Source organism: Aulonocara sp. 'chitande type north' Nkhata Bay, linkage group LG15, assembly GCF_057382095.1.
Source record: "Aulonocara sp. 'chitande type north' Nkhata Bay isolate Kocher_YH1m ecotype deep benthic linkage group LG15, A_spYH_male_GT1.1, whole genome shotgun sequence".
Classification (NCBI taxonomy): Eukaryota; Metazoa; Chordata; class Actinopteri; order Cichliformes; family Cichlidae; genus Aulonocara; species Aulonocara sp. 'chitande type north' Nkhata Bay.
Window position 1 is genome coordinate 15,470,640 of NC_141358.1, and position 16,431 is coordinate 15,487,070.

The 16,431-nt window shown below is 40.1% G+C and overlaps 1 protein-coding gene across 1 annotated transcript; it reads left to right on the forward strand.

Moving 5' to 3' along the window:
• The first annotated feature begins 239 nt into the window (after positions 1-239).
• On the forward strand, positions 240-5,529 carry slc35b2 (solute carrier family 35 member B2). The gene is made up of 4 exons (XM_086264542.1): positions 240-526; positions 2,439-2,626; positions 2,725-2,885; positions 3,907-5,529. Exons 1-4 carry the CDS (start codon positions 507-509, stop codon positions 4,837-4,839), a joined length of 1,302 nt encoding a protein of 433 aa, XP_086120668.1. The 5' UTR covers positions 240-506; the 3' UTR covers positions 4,840-5,529.
• The last annotated feature ends 10,902 nt before the right edge of the window (positions 5,530-16,431 follow it).

Below are 16,431 nucleotides of genomic sequence, written 5' to 3' on the forward strand. Positions count from 1 at the left end.
GTTGGGCCTTTTGGAGACAAAGAGAGGCGAGGCTCAGGTGGTTTGGACATGTGCGCAGGAGAGATGGTGGATATACTGGACAAAAGATCACCATGGTGAAAATTCATGGCATTCCAATCACAATAGTTGATCACAGGGCTATGGTGGGCCCACTCAGTGCCCTGCTGTCTGTGCACGTCATAGCCCAACAGCTCTGCAGTTCCTCCTCCACACCGACAGGGGTCAGGGCCGCCGGGAGGGCGCCGTTATCTCTCGCCAGCATCCTGTGGTGATGCTGCTGAGTAAAGAGGAGGTGGCCTTTCCTGCTAAAGTGAACACATCGGCTATTGAGGAAAAGTCGAAGACCTCTGATCTAAAGGCGACTAGCCTGAAAGAAAACAGCATCTCATTATTTAGTCATTTTTCACCTGGCGGACCCACGGGGCTTCATGGTGTGTCACAGCGGGGACGCTTGAGTCTGTCGGCGTGTGTGCTACGCCGGGTGTCGGCCACGGAGTGCAGGGAAAATGCCTTCTTTCTCACGGAGGTAATATTTTTCAGACAGAAGTGTAGCTAACTGGGAAAATGTGTCACGCTGAAGATGAGTTTGAGGTATGGGCTCATTCAGCTCACGGTGAACCTTTCTGTGATGCAGCCTTACGGGGGCAGATTTTTGAAGCTGTAAGCAGCCTACGGAACTGGTATTAGCTTACACTAATTTAGCAACTAACGGTCCGACCTAAACACCCTTTCGTTTGCCAGCCTTTACCATAAATGGGTTAATTTAGTTTTATAGCGAGCGAGAGAGAGAGAGTCCGCTTTTTCTGTACAGTCTACGGCCGTTTGATAGTGGGCGTGTCTGTCTGCAGGCAAATATGTTGAAATATGTTTCATATCTAAGTCAGTTTACTGCAACTAGCCCAAGAGTTATGTGTGCATTCATTAAAGGTTTAATAAATGGTTCCAACACCTATGGAAAAATACCTAATACTGGTACAAGTATTGGTGTTTTTCCACTCTACACTTTCTACATCTACCCCACCAGCCTTTTTTTTTTTTTTTTTTTTTTTTTTAGCAACTTGGGAGAAACAGTTCCGTTATTGTAATGAAGACCTGTTGCTCCAGTTTTAGTGGTACATATATGTGCACACGTCAATCTAAACAAGTGCTCATTTTCTCTGTTTGTGTGTCTATGGCGTAGCAGCATGTAGGATGGCTTGTCTGGTGCAGTGCATTCCTTCATGTAATAAGCTTCTTGTTCAGGGCCCAGGTCTCCCTGCAGTAGGCTATTGGCTGACCAGGGCGCTGCAGAGTCCCAACACAAAGAGGCTCTGTGTTAGCCGGGCTCACAGGCCCCCACAGGAGGAGGCCCTGCCTCACTCCAAATGGGATACATCTCAGTGCTGTTGTCGGCAAGGAACACACCTTTTCACAGGAAGCCTGAGTTTCACCACAGGTGTCCTTTAGTCATTAGTAACACTTAAGCTGTTTGTGGGAATGGGTGATGAAGAACATCTGATGTCTTCACGGCTCAGTTAGCAAGTTGGTTGTTTTAACTGATTCCATCAGCTCATTTCATCATCCAGTGCTCTCATGCTGTAGCCACAACCAGACTACACTATGCTTGATGCTTTATTATTATGTTATTAGCTTGGAAAAAAGTTTTAAGGTGGGATTTATGGCTCTGGAGGAGGTTTTCTGAAAAAACTGCCCTATTTATTTTTTTTAAAATGTTTTAACATGCTACAAACTGCATTTAAAAGATAGCAAGTTAAGTTTATAACTATTTTCAAGAGAAAGCTGCTTTTTTACAGGATGCTACAGAGTTAAATGCACCGATAGTGGTAAGTTGCCCCATAGTTTTGGAGCTCAGGTCTGGAAGGAAGGCAGAATCCCCCTTAGTTTCAGAGAAAGGGAGATATTTGAGGACTTGATAACCCAGTTTGGAGAATAAGGGTGTAGTGGTTCCGTCATATAGGTGGATCTGTAAATAGACAGATCCACCTACAGACAGACAGATCAGGGAAAGATAATTAATTAAAGATATTGTGAAGATGCATAATGTGATGGTGTTTTCTTCTGCAGTATTCGTCAGTTTAATCAAACCTTCACCCAAACTGTGATTGGGGACAAGGTCACATATGTCATTTTACGGGCATGTTTTCATTTTTGCTAAGAATCGCTACTCCGTGTAGAGGATTGATTAGATTTTAATGAAAGTGCGTGAAAATTGAATAACCATTGCAATGCTCACAAATTAGCTTTAATTTTAGATGCTTAAATGAGCAGACATAAACAACATTTGTGTATTGTTCATTTAATATTTATCATCAGCCTTGTTAAAATAGAAAGTAATGTAAGCTGTCTTGTTTATGTGTATAAGCTGTAATCACCAGCAGACTCTCATTGATATTGTTTCTGTTATGTAGCCTGATTGGTAGTTTTGTGTCACCCTGTAGGATTTGGCCTGCACTCGTGTTGCTCCTGTTCCCTTCCGCTGTGACTGCAGAAGAGCCTTCGCTGCTGGATGGCTGGCACGATGTCTGGCTCTTCCGCTTTCTCGTCAACATGCTGGGATACTCAACCATTATCATCCCTGGCTACCTCCTCATTAGCTATTTCAAGCGCACCAATTATGCAGAAACAGGTTCGGGTTTTGAGAGAATTTTACTGTCTTATTTTTAAATGCACGAAAGCTGCTGATCTAAAACTCCTTGGGCTTTTGTCTTTCTCACGTTTATTTAGGGAGTGGGTTTTGCTTTCCTCTCATAAAGACCTGCGTGTTTGGAAACGAGGCCAAGACCAGCTTGTTGGATGACACGTCTGCAGCAAGCAGGAATGAGGCTGATTCGGGTTCAACACTCAAACAGGCGTTAAAGTTAATCTTTTGCGCTGCCGGACTTCAGGTATCCTCCCCCAAAACCTTCAGTCATTAATTGCATATGCTAATGCTACCACATTATGTCCTATTTCTGAGGACCCAATGTTTGGAGGTTGAAGTATGCCACTGTTTGTCGATACTGTATTTAGAGCAACATCCAGCACAGTGCAGTACAGCAATAAAGGTACTGATCCATGCAGACAAATTAGTTATTTACAAGATTTGTTCAAGGAGTGAAGGTTGTATAATTCTTTTTTTTTTTTTTTTAAAGGCGGCATGATGGTAATGTCGTCACAGACCAGTCGTACTGGATACTTTGTTCTCTGCCTTCATTGATAACAGAGCTCACTACAGGCAGACCGGACATCCTCAGATTAAAGCAGATCGCAAACACGCCACACCTGCTCGACCATAAATTTCACTTGTGTTGAATTAGACTGGCGACCGGGGATGGCTGCTTAGGGTGTGCCCGCCTCTCACCCAGTGATAGCTCAGATAGGCTCTCCTCTTTGTTTAAAAACAGAGTGACCGTAAGCCCACTCCAGTGTTGTCTGAGTGACTTTAAAACAACACTGGAGTGGCTTTGGGATAACTCTTGAGCGGCACAGTTGAACCCCCTTCTCAAACAGAAACATACATCGCTGGTGAGATCTCAAATTTCTGACACTCATCTTCCATTGTGATAGCGCTTTAGATACTCTGCAGTCAAGAATGGCAAAACATTTCCAAAAACGAGGTGTACAAAACTTCAAAGCTTCAGCTAAGTACTCAGTAAAGGGCCTGAATACTTCCGCTTTCCTTTCAATATACAGGCAGTGAGTTTATAATAGGGGAAATGATGGATTTAATTCAGCCGTTGACAGTAACACGGTTAAATGTAAAAAGAGTAAAGGGTTTGAGTAGTAGTAGTGTGATTCCTGCTTTTAATACTACAGTGGCAGAAACTGGGGTCAGAATTCACACCACCTGAAATAACTCTTTTAACGCTCTTATTTGATAAAGTGATTTAACTCAGTGTTAAGAATAAACTTCTTTTCTTATCTTAGGTTTCATATTTGACATGGGGAGTCCTCCAGGAGAGGGTGATGACTCGTTCTTACGGAGCCGCAACTACAGATCAGGAGGGAGAGAAATTTAAGGACTCGCAGTTCTTGGTCTTCATGAACCGTATCCTTGCTCTGACTGTGTCAGGCATCTGGTGCGTCATGTTCAAGCAGCCTCGCCATGGAGCACCCATGTACAAGTACTCCTTCGCCTCGCTCTCCAACATCCTGAGCAGTTGGTGCCAGTACGAGGCCCTCAAGTTCATCAGTTTCCCCACTCAAGTCCTGGCCAAGGCCTCCAAAGTCATTCCTGTCATGCTCATGGGCAAGATCGTGTCCCATAAAAGCTACGAATACTGGGAGTACTTCACTGCTGTGCTGATCTCGGTTGGCGTCAGCATGTTTTTGCTCTCAAGCAAAACCGACAAACATCCATCCACCGTCACCACTTTCAGCGGGGTCATCATCCTCATCGGCTACATCGTCTTCGACAGCTTTACCTCCAACTGGCAGGACAACCTGTTCAAGTACAAAATGTCATCAGTGCAGATGATGTTTGGAGTCAACCTGTTCTCCTGCCTCTTCACCGTCGGGTCGCTGCTGGAGCAGGGTGCCTTCTTTGAGTCGTTGGGTTTCATGACCCGCCACTCCGAGTTTGCCTTTCATGCCGTGCTGCTGTCCGTGTGCTCGGCATGCGGTCAGCTCTTCATCTTTTACACTATCAGCCAGTTTGGTGCTGCCGTCTTCACCATCATTATGACCTTACGGCAAGCTTTCGCCATTCTTCTCTCGTGTTTCCTTTACGGTCACACTGTTACCTTAGTAGGTGGCTTTGGTGTCGTTGTAGTGTTCCTGGCACTTTTCCTACGGGTGTATGCACGTAGCCGTATGAAGTCAGGTCGGCGGGGAGCGCAGCCGCTTGCACAGAAGGTGTAGCGCTCCAAACTGGGAACTAAGACCACGTTTTCTGTGGTGCTATTTGTCTATTTGTGTGCATCTTTCTTTCTTTTATTAATTTTTTTTTTACCGTTCAGTTCTTTTTAATTTTATTTTTATTAGCAATGGTACAGAAAGGGATTCTGCAGTTTTTACTCTTACACCAAGGTACCCCCAAGGGGTTCATGTGATTCGTTAGGTCAGAGAAGTTTTGAGTGCCTGCAAACTGCCTCTTCAGCTCTTTGTTATCTTTTTTTTTTCCTTAAACCTCCATACGTTGCCCATGCATCCAGTTTAGGGTTTCTATGACCATGGAAAATGTACGAGTTTAATAGCTAGGCATTATTTCCCAAGCGTTACTGATATTGTCCCTTATTTAACTTTATCCAGGCTAATGGCACCATTTGTTGGGTTATCCTTCAGTCGCAGCAGCCAGATGTTTATCTATCAACCTATTGTGTTGGAGAGCAGGGGTCTTTATGTGGCTTAAGATGGTGTCAAAACATGTTGCATACATTTTAGTTTAATTTAAAATATATTAACATGTCACATAGGCTAGCATCAGTTAGGGTTCAGGTAGACAAAATTCTGGGTCATAATGAAAGAATCAGATGCTGCTGTGGGTTGTTTTAGAATTTTTTCTCCACACTATGTTTTACTTAATGTTTTGAACTTTGGGCAAAAAAAAATGTGTGTATATATATATATATATATATATATATATATATATATAAAATCTTAAATCAGTTTTTTCAAGCCAACTTGTCAGTTGTGTACTTTTGTAAAAGGACTGCTTTGATGTGAATGTTTGGGGAACACTGAATGGATGATTCTGATGCCTCATTGCTGTCACAAATGATGTGAAGATACTGTAGACCCAGGGGTCAGTTTGCAGAATGGAGTGCATACAAGGGAAATGCAATGTAACTGGTACCTTGTTTTTATCATTCTACTATTTCCTCTGGTAACTGGATTAATATTAAAATAACTTAATACTATCAAGTGTTTTGCAGTGATGTTTACATTGTTTTTATTTAACCAGAGGAGACTGAAAAGAAGGTAGTAACATCTGGAGAAATTGAACCAGCCATGTCGCCAAAGAGTTATTGGACGTCACCTATCATTTTTCCTGTTTGGCCTCAGCCCGACATTCAATGGCATTGACCACAATCTTAGAACCTGGTATTTACAGGGAGTTCATTGCAATGGTTTGAATCATTTTTATCTAATACACTCCATTTTTTGTGTAAATGAGCAATTTCTTTGAAGCTATCATTTTTTATCAAATTGGGTAAAACCAGCACGGTGGCACGGTGGTTAGCACTGTTGCCGCACAGCAAGAAGGTCCTGAGTTCAATTCCTCCATCAGGCCGGGGTCTTTCTGTGTGGAGTTTGCATGTTCTCCCCGTGTTTGCGTGGGTTCTCTCCGGGTACTCCGGCTTCCTCCCACCGTCCAAAGACATGCAGCTTGTGGGGATAGGTTAATTGATTAATCTAAATTGTCACTAGGTGTGAATGTGCGAGTGAGTGTGAGTGGTTGTCTGTCCCTATGTGTTAGCCCTGCGACAGACTGGCGACCTGTCCAGGGTGTACCCCGCCTTTCGCCCTATGACAGCTGGGATAGGCTCCAGCGCCCCCCGCGACCCTGAAAAGGAGAAGCGGAAGCGAATGGATGGATGAATGGATGGATGGATGGATGGATGGGTAAAACCAGGTGAAAAATACAAAAAGAAACTAGATGGAGTTATACCTTTTTCAATCAAATACAATGGCATTGTATTATTCGGACCATGAGGTGCACCAGATTATAAGGTGCACTGTTGATGGATGGGACTGTTTTCATACATAAGGCGCATTCAGCGAAATGAAACAGTCAGATAAGTCAAACTTTACTCAACTCATTTTTCTTGCTTTCTCCACTTCCGTACCATTGATTCATTAATGTTGAATTCTCTTGCAGCTGCTCTGTTCCTATGTTGTTGCAGTATATTAATGACTAATCTCGTATTGTGGATTGATTAATTCATTTGTTCTCATGACTCAAGTTTGGTCCATTTACAGCACCCTGCGTTGCGATTGCATTTATCCCTAACCATCAGAAACCCTCACGTTAACTTTTTTCGAGTGGAAAAAGTAAGTGTTCATCCTCCGGCTTCACTGTGTTTATGCTAACATAGCTGTGTCGCTAGTGATGTCATAGCAAATCATTATATACCAGCTAGTCCAACTTCAGTAACCCTACAACAGTCACTGCTGTTTAGTTTTCTGTCTTCATTTATGTTGGAAGTGATAGCAGAGCTGTACGTTTTAATTTTTTTCAGAAATCTCTCAGTCAGAACATGCTATATCATGCTTAGGTAACTAGCGAGCTAACTTCTAACTTATTTAAATTTAATAAATCCTGTTTTCATGGATGCTTGGATGTTAAACTTAACTGTTACACCTGGTAAAGCAGCAACGCTGATCACTTCATTAAAGATGAAAGAATTTAGACTGTTTTTAACTCTCAGTGATCCAGCAGTGTAGGGCGGGGCAATATGGCCAAAAATATTCATCACGATATATATATTTGAAAATTTGCGATAACAATATAACTGACGATATAATTGACATGAGACAAAATACTTTACATCTCCACAACTTTATTAGTGCAAAAAAAAAAAAAAAACCCCATTGATGTATTTTTACTTAAACAAGCAGCTGTTTTTTATGTGCATTGAAGCTATATAAAAATTTAACAGTGCAAATGCAAATTCCTTGCTCACAGTTTAACCAAAAGGCATTTCCAGTGGAAATTGGCCAACATATCCTGAGCATAACCATGTATAATTTCCACAAAACTTAAAAAGAGGTTATACACACTAGAGGTGGGAATCACCATACATCCCAGGATACGATATTATCACAATACTTAACGCACGATACGATATTATTGCAATTTTTTAAAATATTTTGCGATATTCAGATTCTGTACATAAAGGTAAACTTTATCAATATTCATTTTATCTAATATCAAAGTCTCACACTCAGTCTTTCTCTCATTTCAGTCAGTTTTATTGTTGACAAACTGAACGGTTTGTATTAGTCTAGTCCAACTTAACTGAATGCAACCGTCTGGTACAATTATAGCTATTCTGAACTATGCAATTTATGAAAACTATGCAGCCCATTCAGCAACTGAAGAATTTGAAAGTAAATTAAAACAAAATATAATTTTACATTAAATAAAAAAGTTTTAAACTTAATTAAAATAAAACATGTCTTAAATTAAAATAAGTAAACTGTCATGTTTGTTGCTGCAAAAAAATAGTTAAACACATTTGGACAGTGAAGGAATGTCAGGATTCTTGCTCAGAAAAAGGATCAACATGCTCTGAAGTCAGAGCATGTTCCAGTCCACAAAAACCTTTTTTGTAACAAAATATCGATTTCTGCTGTCCCTGTATCGATACATTATTAGCAAACAAAATATCACGATACTACACAGTATCGAAGTTAAGTGGCAAACGGTCATACCTAACTTACATTTGTGCTGGAATTACTCTGTGAAAGCAGCAATGTGCATAAACTACTGACGGTAGGACGTTTTGCCAAAGTAGGATGGTTTGTCAGAACACCGTGTACCACATAAAATCAGTTCGGTAATAACGACGGCCCGCTTACATGCTCTACCAAAAATGTGCTTTGGTGTGTATCTGACGGAAGAAAGCCAAACCAGTTCCACACCACTGAAGTTGCACCATTTTTACAAACCAATTCTAGTTCAGCTTTAAACAATCCGCTTTCGCCCTTCTCATTCTCCGTCGCCGCCCTGCTTTTTCCGCTATGTGCGTATAAAAACAAGGCCACTGCGCATGCACGTTTTACCCATATTCTATCACGATATTTCATTTTCTTATTATTGCCTGACATTATACCGGTATTACCGTGAACGGTATGATATGGCCCAGCCCTACTGCAGTGTTCATTTGACTTTGGGACCTGAAGCAGGCATAGTTTTGGACCCAGATCACTCTGCGAGGCTCCTGACTAATGATCGGTGCGGCTTTGTACTTTACCAAAGTGGTACAAAAACATTTTTTGACACATTTGTGAGCGCTGTGTACCACATAAAATCGGTTCGAGGTCAGTAAGCACAACCAGAATTCATACATAAGGCGCACTGTCGATTTTTGAGAAAACTAAAGGATTTTAAGTGCGCCTTATGGTCCTCCTTCTGTGATGTGATTTGTAAATTCCAACAGTGTGCCCCATGAATCAAGCCTGTTTTATGCATTTCTGCATGAATACACCTGTGCATCCTTGATTATAGTTAATTTAGCAAATTGCTTCTTGCTTGTAGTTGCATTTCAGGAATGAAGACCTCCTTCATTGTAGTATACTGAGATTTGTTACAGGATCACAAGCAGGAAGAAACTTTACTCTACTTTTCCTGTAATCTTGCTCATAATGAGTCAATCACCAGTGGCCCAATGGCCCACTGGTGATTGACTGGTGTAAATATTAAGCAGACTGTCTTAAGGTTAGTCTATGATAAAATTGGTGTCACATTTTGTATGAGTGGTATTTGATTTACCGACTTTTTCTGAACATGTATGAAAAGTTCAATGTGGTTATAAAGCACACTTGGCAGGTCTGAATCTGGTGATATTATTTCAGTAATCTTATGTTGCTACTAAGTTCAGTCTGAGTCACATACAACACACTTTCAGGAGGTGTGAGGTCCCGAGATGGTAAAATCAAAGTACAGTTTTACTCTCTGCTCTTTCACAACCAATAACTAGAATCTCGGTTTTGTCTTTTGTCCCTTGGAGGTTACTTTGGGCCATCTGTTCATGTCAGAGATACAGATTTCAAAGGAGTAAATTTGGCTTTGGTGAATAGGATTTACATCTGTGTAAAGGTGGGTGTCATCTGCAAAAAAAAGCTGACAATCGATTTTCATGAAGCGAATGTATATTTCTGTATTGGCAGCGATAGCAGCAGCAGCACAGTGCTGAGGCTGCTGTGCTTCAAAGCTTTAGGGGCCTGAGTTTTTACCATAACTGCAAGTTGTTCAGTTCAAATCATTTGATTCTCTTTCCGAAATGCCACGGCTCCCGTGTCCCTTCCACCCTCTCCTGTCTCATCGAGCGACAAGACAGCAAATATAATTTTCGAAATACGTTTGAGGTACTCTTTGCGCTTGTCACTGATTCATTAATCAGTCCACTATTATGATTCACTGAACATCAAAACGAAGACCGGGTTTGACTGTGAAGTGCCAGAAAACATTTCCCCCTGGTTTATCGATCTCAAAGCGGCTCAATTGGGGAATTTCCCTACACCTCTCGTTTTCACAAGTCCTACACCCCATCTGGGTTGTAGAAGTGCGTCACTGCGTCAGTCTTAGCACTCTTCTTTTCAGTGAGAGAGATTTAAAAAGAAACAAACAAACGAGAGGTGGGGTATAATAAGAGCTGCAGACAGATTGACCTTTGGTTTCAGCCCCCACTGGACCAGTCACTGTGAGCTCTCGCTCTGACTGCAGGGATGACACATTCCGAGTGTTTTTTATTCCTTTATTAAAAGAACATTTGACTGTTTCCATTACTTGGGAGCTTCCCGAAACAATATTTTCCTTCCACAGAAGCTGCACTACTGTGCAAAAGTCTTAAACCACCCTAATTTCTTTCTATTTTGAATATGGACAATGAAACATGCAAGCTTACATATGAATACAATATATAGGATAGAAAACGCTGTTTCTTTTTTAGCGGTAACACTGCAGCACCAGAGAAATGTGAAATGAATAAAGATCAGTTACAAAGCATGCCTCAGAAATCTGCAGTTTCAGAGATAAAATGTGCTATTTCTTCTGGATTTTGATACATGAAATGATAATATGATATTGATAATACAATCATATGGTAATATACACCTAAAGAAAATATATTTACTGCTTTTATTTAGAGCCCAGCTTGCGAGGCCAAGGGAAGATTCTGTGGGGATGTTGTCACATGGATAAATGTCAGCTCATTAATAACCTTGAATATTGTGACACAGATGCAGTAATGTGCAAAAGGTCTTGAGCCACAACTTCATTTTTGTTTTAAATATAGTGCTTAGAAAATGGGAAATGGGTGTTGCAATTTACTGAAGCATCCGCAACCATACAGCATATAAGCTTGAAAGTCAATACTTGGTATGATCACCTTTAATCCCAACATAGCCTGAACTCTCTTAGGTAAATTGTCTTCTGATTTCTTTAAGTAGTCATCCGGAACAGTTCTCCAGGCTTCTTGGAGAACATTCAAAGCTCTTCCTTGGATCCTGGCAGCCTTTTATTATTTTCTTTGTCAAAATAATCCCACACTGGCTCAATAATGTTGATGTCCGAGCTCTGGGGAGGCCAGTCCATGACTGATAGTTCAGGTCAATTTTACTGAATTGGCAGTGTGTCTGAGGTCATTGTCCTGCTGAAAAATAAAGCAGAAGCAGCTGCCGATCAGATAATTTCCATATAAATGGTGGATCGAAATCTGACAGTAGTTTTCCGTGTTCATACTTTCATCAATTTTGTATGTGATGTATGTGAAATGTAGGCCCAACTTACTTTCAGATACTGTTCATCTGATGTACTTAGTTTTTTAGGCCTGTAACCTCTTCTGCCCTCCATTAATTCAGCTTCCTCAAATTTTGTAAGGACACAGTGCACACAACGGCGAGATACTCTCAAGGTCTCAGGCTAATAACTCTTTGGGAATCACCTTGTTGCTGCAAAAATACTATACTGTTGAACCAACACTGTGTTATGTTTGACATTTTTCATAGATTCAGATAAAGAACTAGTAAAAAAAAAGAAAAAAAGAAAAAAAGAAAAAAGAAGCCATTTGTCGTGTGTAGATGCATCACTGATTCTTTCCCTTATGTCTTTTTTATGCTTGGATGATTCATAGGTCATTTCAACAGCATATTATGAAAATGAAAAATATTACGTGCGGTATATATTAATATGCTTTTTTTTAAAAAAACAAAACAAAAAAAACCTTTGTCTTTTAGTTTTTTAATAGATTTCCTCGTTGAATCAGAGTACAGTTCAAAAGGTCAAATAATGAAAATCTAAATATAGAAGGAAATTTTAAAGAAATGGGGGGCAGCTTAGGAATTTGCACAGTACTGTAATATAAACATTTGAATCAGTCGAATTAAATAAAAATTATAAATCATTTTTACCCTGAAAAGACAATACAGAAGAATTTGTCTTCACTGGTTTGACAATTGTGAAGGAATCAAGAGGGAATTTTGCAGAGTTTAAAACAATGCAGATGTTACCAGACTTCAATAAGACTTGATATAATGATAATGACTAAAGGTAGTTTGCTTTGTGAGTGTAAAGGATTTAGGAACTTTCATAGACAGACTAGGGACACCATTTTTTTAGGTCAAAGTCATGAAGGTTTGAAGTCATGGCTTGTTTTTGTAATTCTCCAAACTCCAACTTCATGTTTAATAGCAGTATTTTCCAAAAGACAAAGATCTCGAAATATAATTACAATTCCAAGAATCAGAGCATCTGGATTTCTCTTTGGAATCTTATTTTTAGGGGGGAATTACATAAAGATGGAATGTGTTTAGATTTCCAGATTAGCCAGAGAAACTGACCTGCAGCCAGAATGCTTCAGAAATAATTACAGTAAGATTTTACTAACTCTGGGTCACTGAATCTGAAACAGATGCTTAAAATGATTAGCTGTCTCTAGTTTTCATGATATGCTGAGAGGTCAGTTCTTGGACCAAAACTTCTTAACTGAAACCAGAAAGGAGTAAAACACATTTTGACCAATGGGTATTGACAAACAAAGACCTAGATGTGAGTCATTTGAGTCAAGTATTCTTTTATTTTGTAGGAACTGAGCTTTTTTTGAGTTGGATTTCCACCAAGTCTGAAATGCCGTGTCCAGTTTCAAATACTAAACTTTCTCTACTTGCCTTTTGACCTCTGCTCTGACGTTATGTTTGAATCTTAGTACTCGGAAATCCAGATAAAATCTAGATAGGAAATCTATATATTACCACAAGTAATATTTTTCATTTTCATAGTATGCTGCTGAAAGTTCTGTGACTCATGGAACTTTCACCAATGAAATTCACTTAACCTTAACCTGGATTTCCTCTCTTGGTACATGTAGCTATGATGAAACCAACATACAGTACTATGCAAAAGTCTTGAACCACCCTTATTTCCTTACTCTTTTTGCTTCCAAGGAGCCAGACTTTCTTGTGCTTTTTAAAGTGGTCTTAAGAAATAGCACTCCAGGGTTTCTGAAGGTATTTTAAAGTTTGGGAGTTTTATTTTTATGACATTCACTCGTGGACTCGCCAAGACCTGAGATCTGGCCCTTCAGTTAATCTAGTGACTGTTCACCAAAGCTTTGTCTGAAATGGGTCAGGCAATTGTCAAGAAGCCATTCTTAAGGGAAAGAAAACAGGGAGAAAAGGCTGGGGTATGTTATTTACACAAGAATCAGTAGAAAAAGATTTTATGGATTGATATGAATGCAGGAGATCAGAAGAGAGGTACAACAGTGAGTGTCTACAGTCATCTGTAAAACACGCTGGAGGCTCTGTCATGGTTTGGAGCTGCATTTCAGCCAGTGGTGTTGGACATCTTCTTAAAACTGATAGAACCAACAACGCAGAGAAGTACAGTCTTGCCAAGCATCTGATTGGCAGTGGCTTTATTTTTCAGTTGGACAATGATCCCAAACACAGTACCAATGCAGTAAACTCATATCTGGATAGATAAACACACAATGGAACAGCATCCGTCATGGATTGGCCTCCCCATAGACGTAGCACAAACTTTCATGTAATTAAAGCATTAAAGCAGTGCGGGATTCTCTCGACACAGACAGAGCAAAAGGACCCCAATATCCAAAGATATTAGAGTGTCCATCAAGAAGCCTGAACCAATTCTGACGACTATGTAAAGAATTTATAAGAAAGTTTAGTGAAGAGAGTTCAGGCTGTGTTGGAGAATAAAGGCCTGAATTTCCACAAATGCTTGCACATCTTTCAATAAATCGCTGCATATATTTCCCATTTTACTAGCAAAATATAAAGAGGGACTGGCTTTTCTCCATGTGGTCACAAGAGCTTCACGTGGCCTGGCAGGCTGAGGTTGAGGTGGGGTGGTAATAACTCTGCTATGTTTTCTAGTATACTATTTCAAATTCATTTTTTAAACTGTTAGATTAAAAAAAACCAGTGACAATATTATCATATGAAGCAATCATAAACAGATAAGAAGGCTGATATTACAATTAAAAATTAACCCTCATTTAAACAGTGTACACAGGTGTAAAATGTAAAACACTGAATGGCTTTTTTATTCATTTTATACCACTGAAAACTGTGTGCACATGTGCACCTCACTTGATTTGCATTTCTCTGGCACCACAGCGTTCCCCCTAAAAACTCAGTAACAATTTAAACCAGATTTTACTTTAAACACTCTCTCAGAAGTTTTCCCTGGGCTGTAGAGCAACACAAAGAGCTCGTGTGCCACCCTCTTACAGCTAGTCATAAAGGTTAACATTTAAACCGATGTTTGTGTTTTATTCTTCATGATAAACTGTTATCTGCTCATCTTGCTTCCTTCCTACTTAGTGTGGGTGTTTATCCTGTTCCTGTATAGTATTTACTAACTGCTGTCAATATGACAATTATAACACCCTGCCTTATGGGTGTAATAAAAATGTTTCAGATCATGAGTAGAAGTTATGATTTTTCTGACATTTAGTATTTCAAATGTCAAGGAAACGAAAATACGCCACGCTTAACACATGACACCAAGGTGATGTGGTCGCAGTAAGCATTGTAATGTCAAGTTAGATTTGCGGTGTATATGATAGGTATTGTTTACTCATACTAAAACTACACGTCCGTGGTGGTCTGTTATCAGTGGGCCACAAACACACAAACTCTCTCGTTTAGGTCATCATGACATAGGCAGAGCCACACAGAGAGAGGAGCATTTCGATTTCTTCTCAGGGTCCTCCAAAATTATCAGGAGCACTCCTTTGCAAGAGCAAAAGCCGTGTAGTCTGACGCATTTTAAACCAGTTTCTTGGCATTTCTGCGCTGGTATCGCGCACCAGAGCAAGACAGACTGCAGTCTGCAAAGGTCGCAAGATGCATTCACAACTGTGACGCTGCTGCCAAACAGCAGGAACCCCTCCATTATTGCGCTCAGCATTTGTGGGCTGAGAACAGACTTGCAGAAAGGAGTTATGTTTCCACAGGATGTCTTTTGTTGAAAAAAGAAAAAAGACAAGTCAGATCAGAAGCACCTTTCAACTTTACAAGGGAAACCTATTCTGACTCTTGATTAACCTCACAAGGAAATTTCCATTAGTGCTGTCGGAAACAGATGTCACCGTATATTAGAACATCCCTTTGAGGTTACCTATTTGTCAGTCTAGATTCAGTTTATTGGGAAAAACAGTTATGCATCTATCCCTGTTTCCCCTTTTTCCTTCTAATTAAATCTGCCTTTCCTCTAAATGAAGAACAACCATCGTTTTTTAGTGTTTGAGTTCAAAATGTTTTTTTGTGCATGTAAAAAAAAGCTAATTCTTCAGCACAGGCTAGAATTAAACTTCATGTTGTCCAGCTAAAAGCATGTGGACTACCAACAGTTCATCACACAGAGGACTGAGAATGAGTAAAGGAATTTGATACATATAAGTAAATATCCACTTTATTAGGTACACCTGCATAGACAGACCAATAATCAGTAATAATAGCAAGAATACTATAAAGTGCATGCATGTAGGCAAGTCTGTTTCACAATACTTTTCTTGTTGGCACCAAAGTTCATTCATGATAATATTTTGCATTATGGGGGCCAAACCCAGACCAGTAAACCTTTTTTTGGAACACCTGAGTGCCTGAAAACGGTCTCTTTTTAGCGCAAAGTACAAGTGCAATCTGAAAAACTAGTATTTTAATGATAAGCTGGGAAAGAACATTTTTTTAAAAAAGGGTCCAATTTGAATAATGTGCCTCAGCATTTTCACATTTAGTCAGCTTACTGATCCACAGTGGTCATGTTTATTGTTTGCTATAAAGGTGTGATGATTCAGACTTCTGGCTCAGATGAAATTAATAGTTCAGCCACTCTCGTGCTGTGATCCATTCTGAAAGACTCGTGTCACCGTGCTTACTGGTGCAAAATGCAGTGAAAAGTCCAGAAATGGGTTCTCCTCCTCCTCCTTCTGCTCTTCCTCCTCTGCGATTTTCACACTTTACATAACCATGCTAGGCCGCACTGAACCCTTTGGGAAGCAAGTTCAGACTCCTGGTGTGCATCCATGCCGCAGCAATAAAGGTTTTGATTATGCTCAGCGTCAGTGTTTGATGCATTAGCCTGCTGATGTAGTGGAATCTTTCTTAATAAACGAGTGAAAGAATATTAATTTACATTTGCTCACATGCTTAAATTTCATGTATGGTTGTGCTTCAATAGTTTGAAAAGGGAGTACGCTCAGAAGGCAAGGGCGATGATGACATGTGGGGATATCGATGTCCTTGCCAGATAAACAAGAT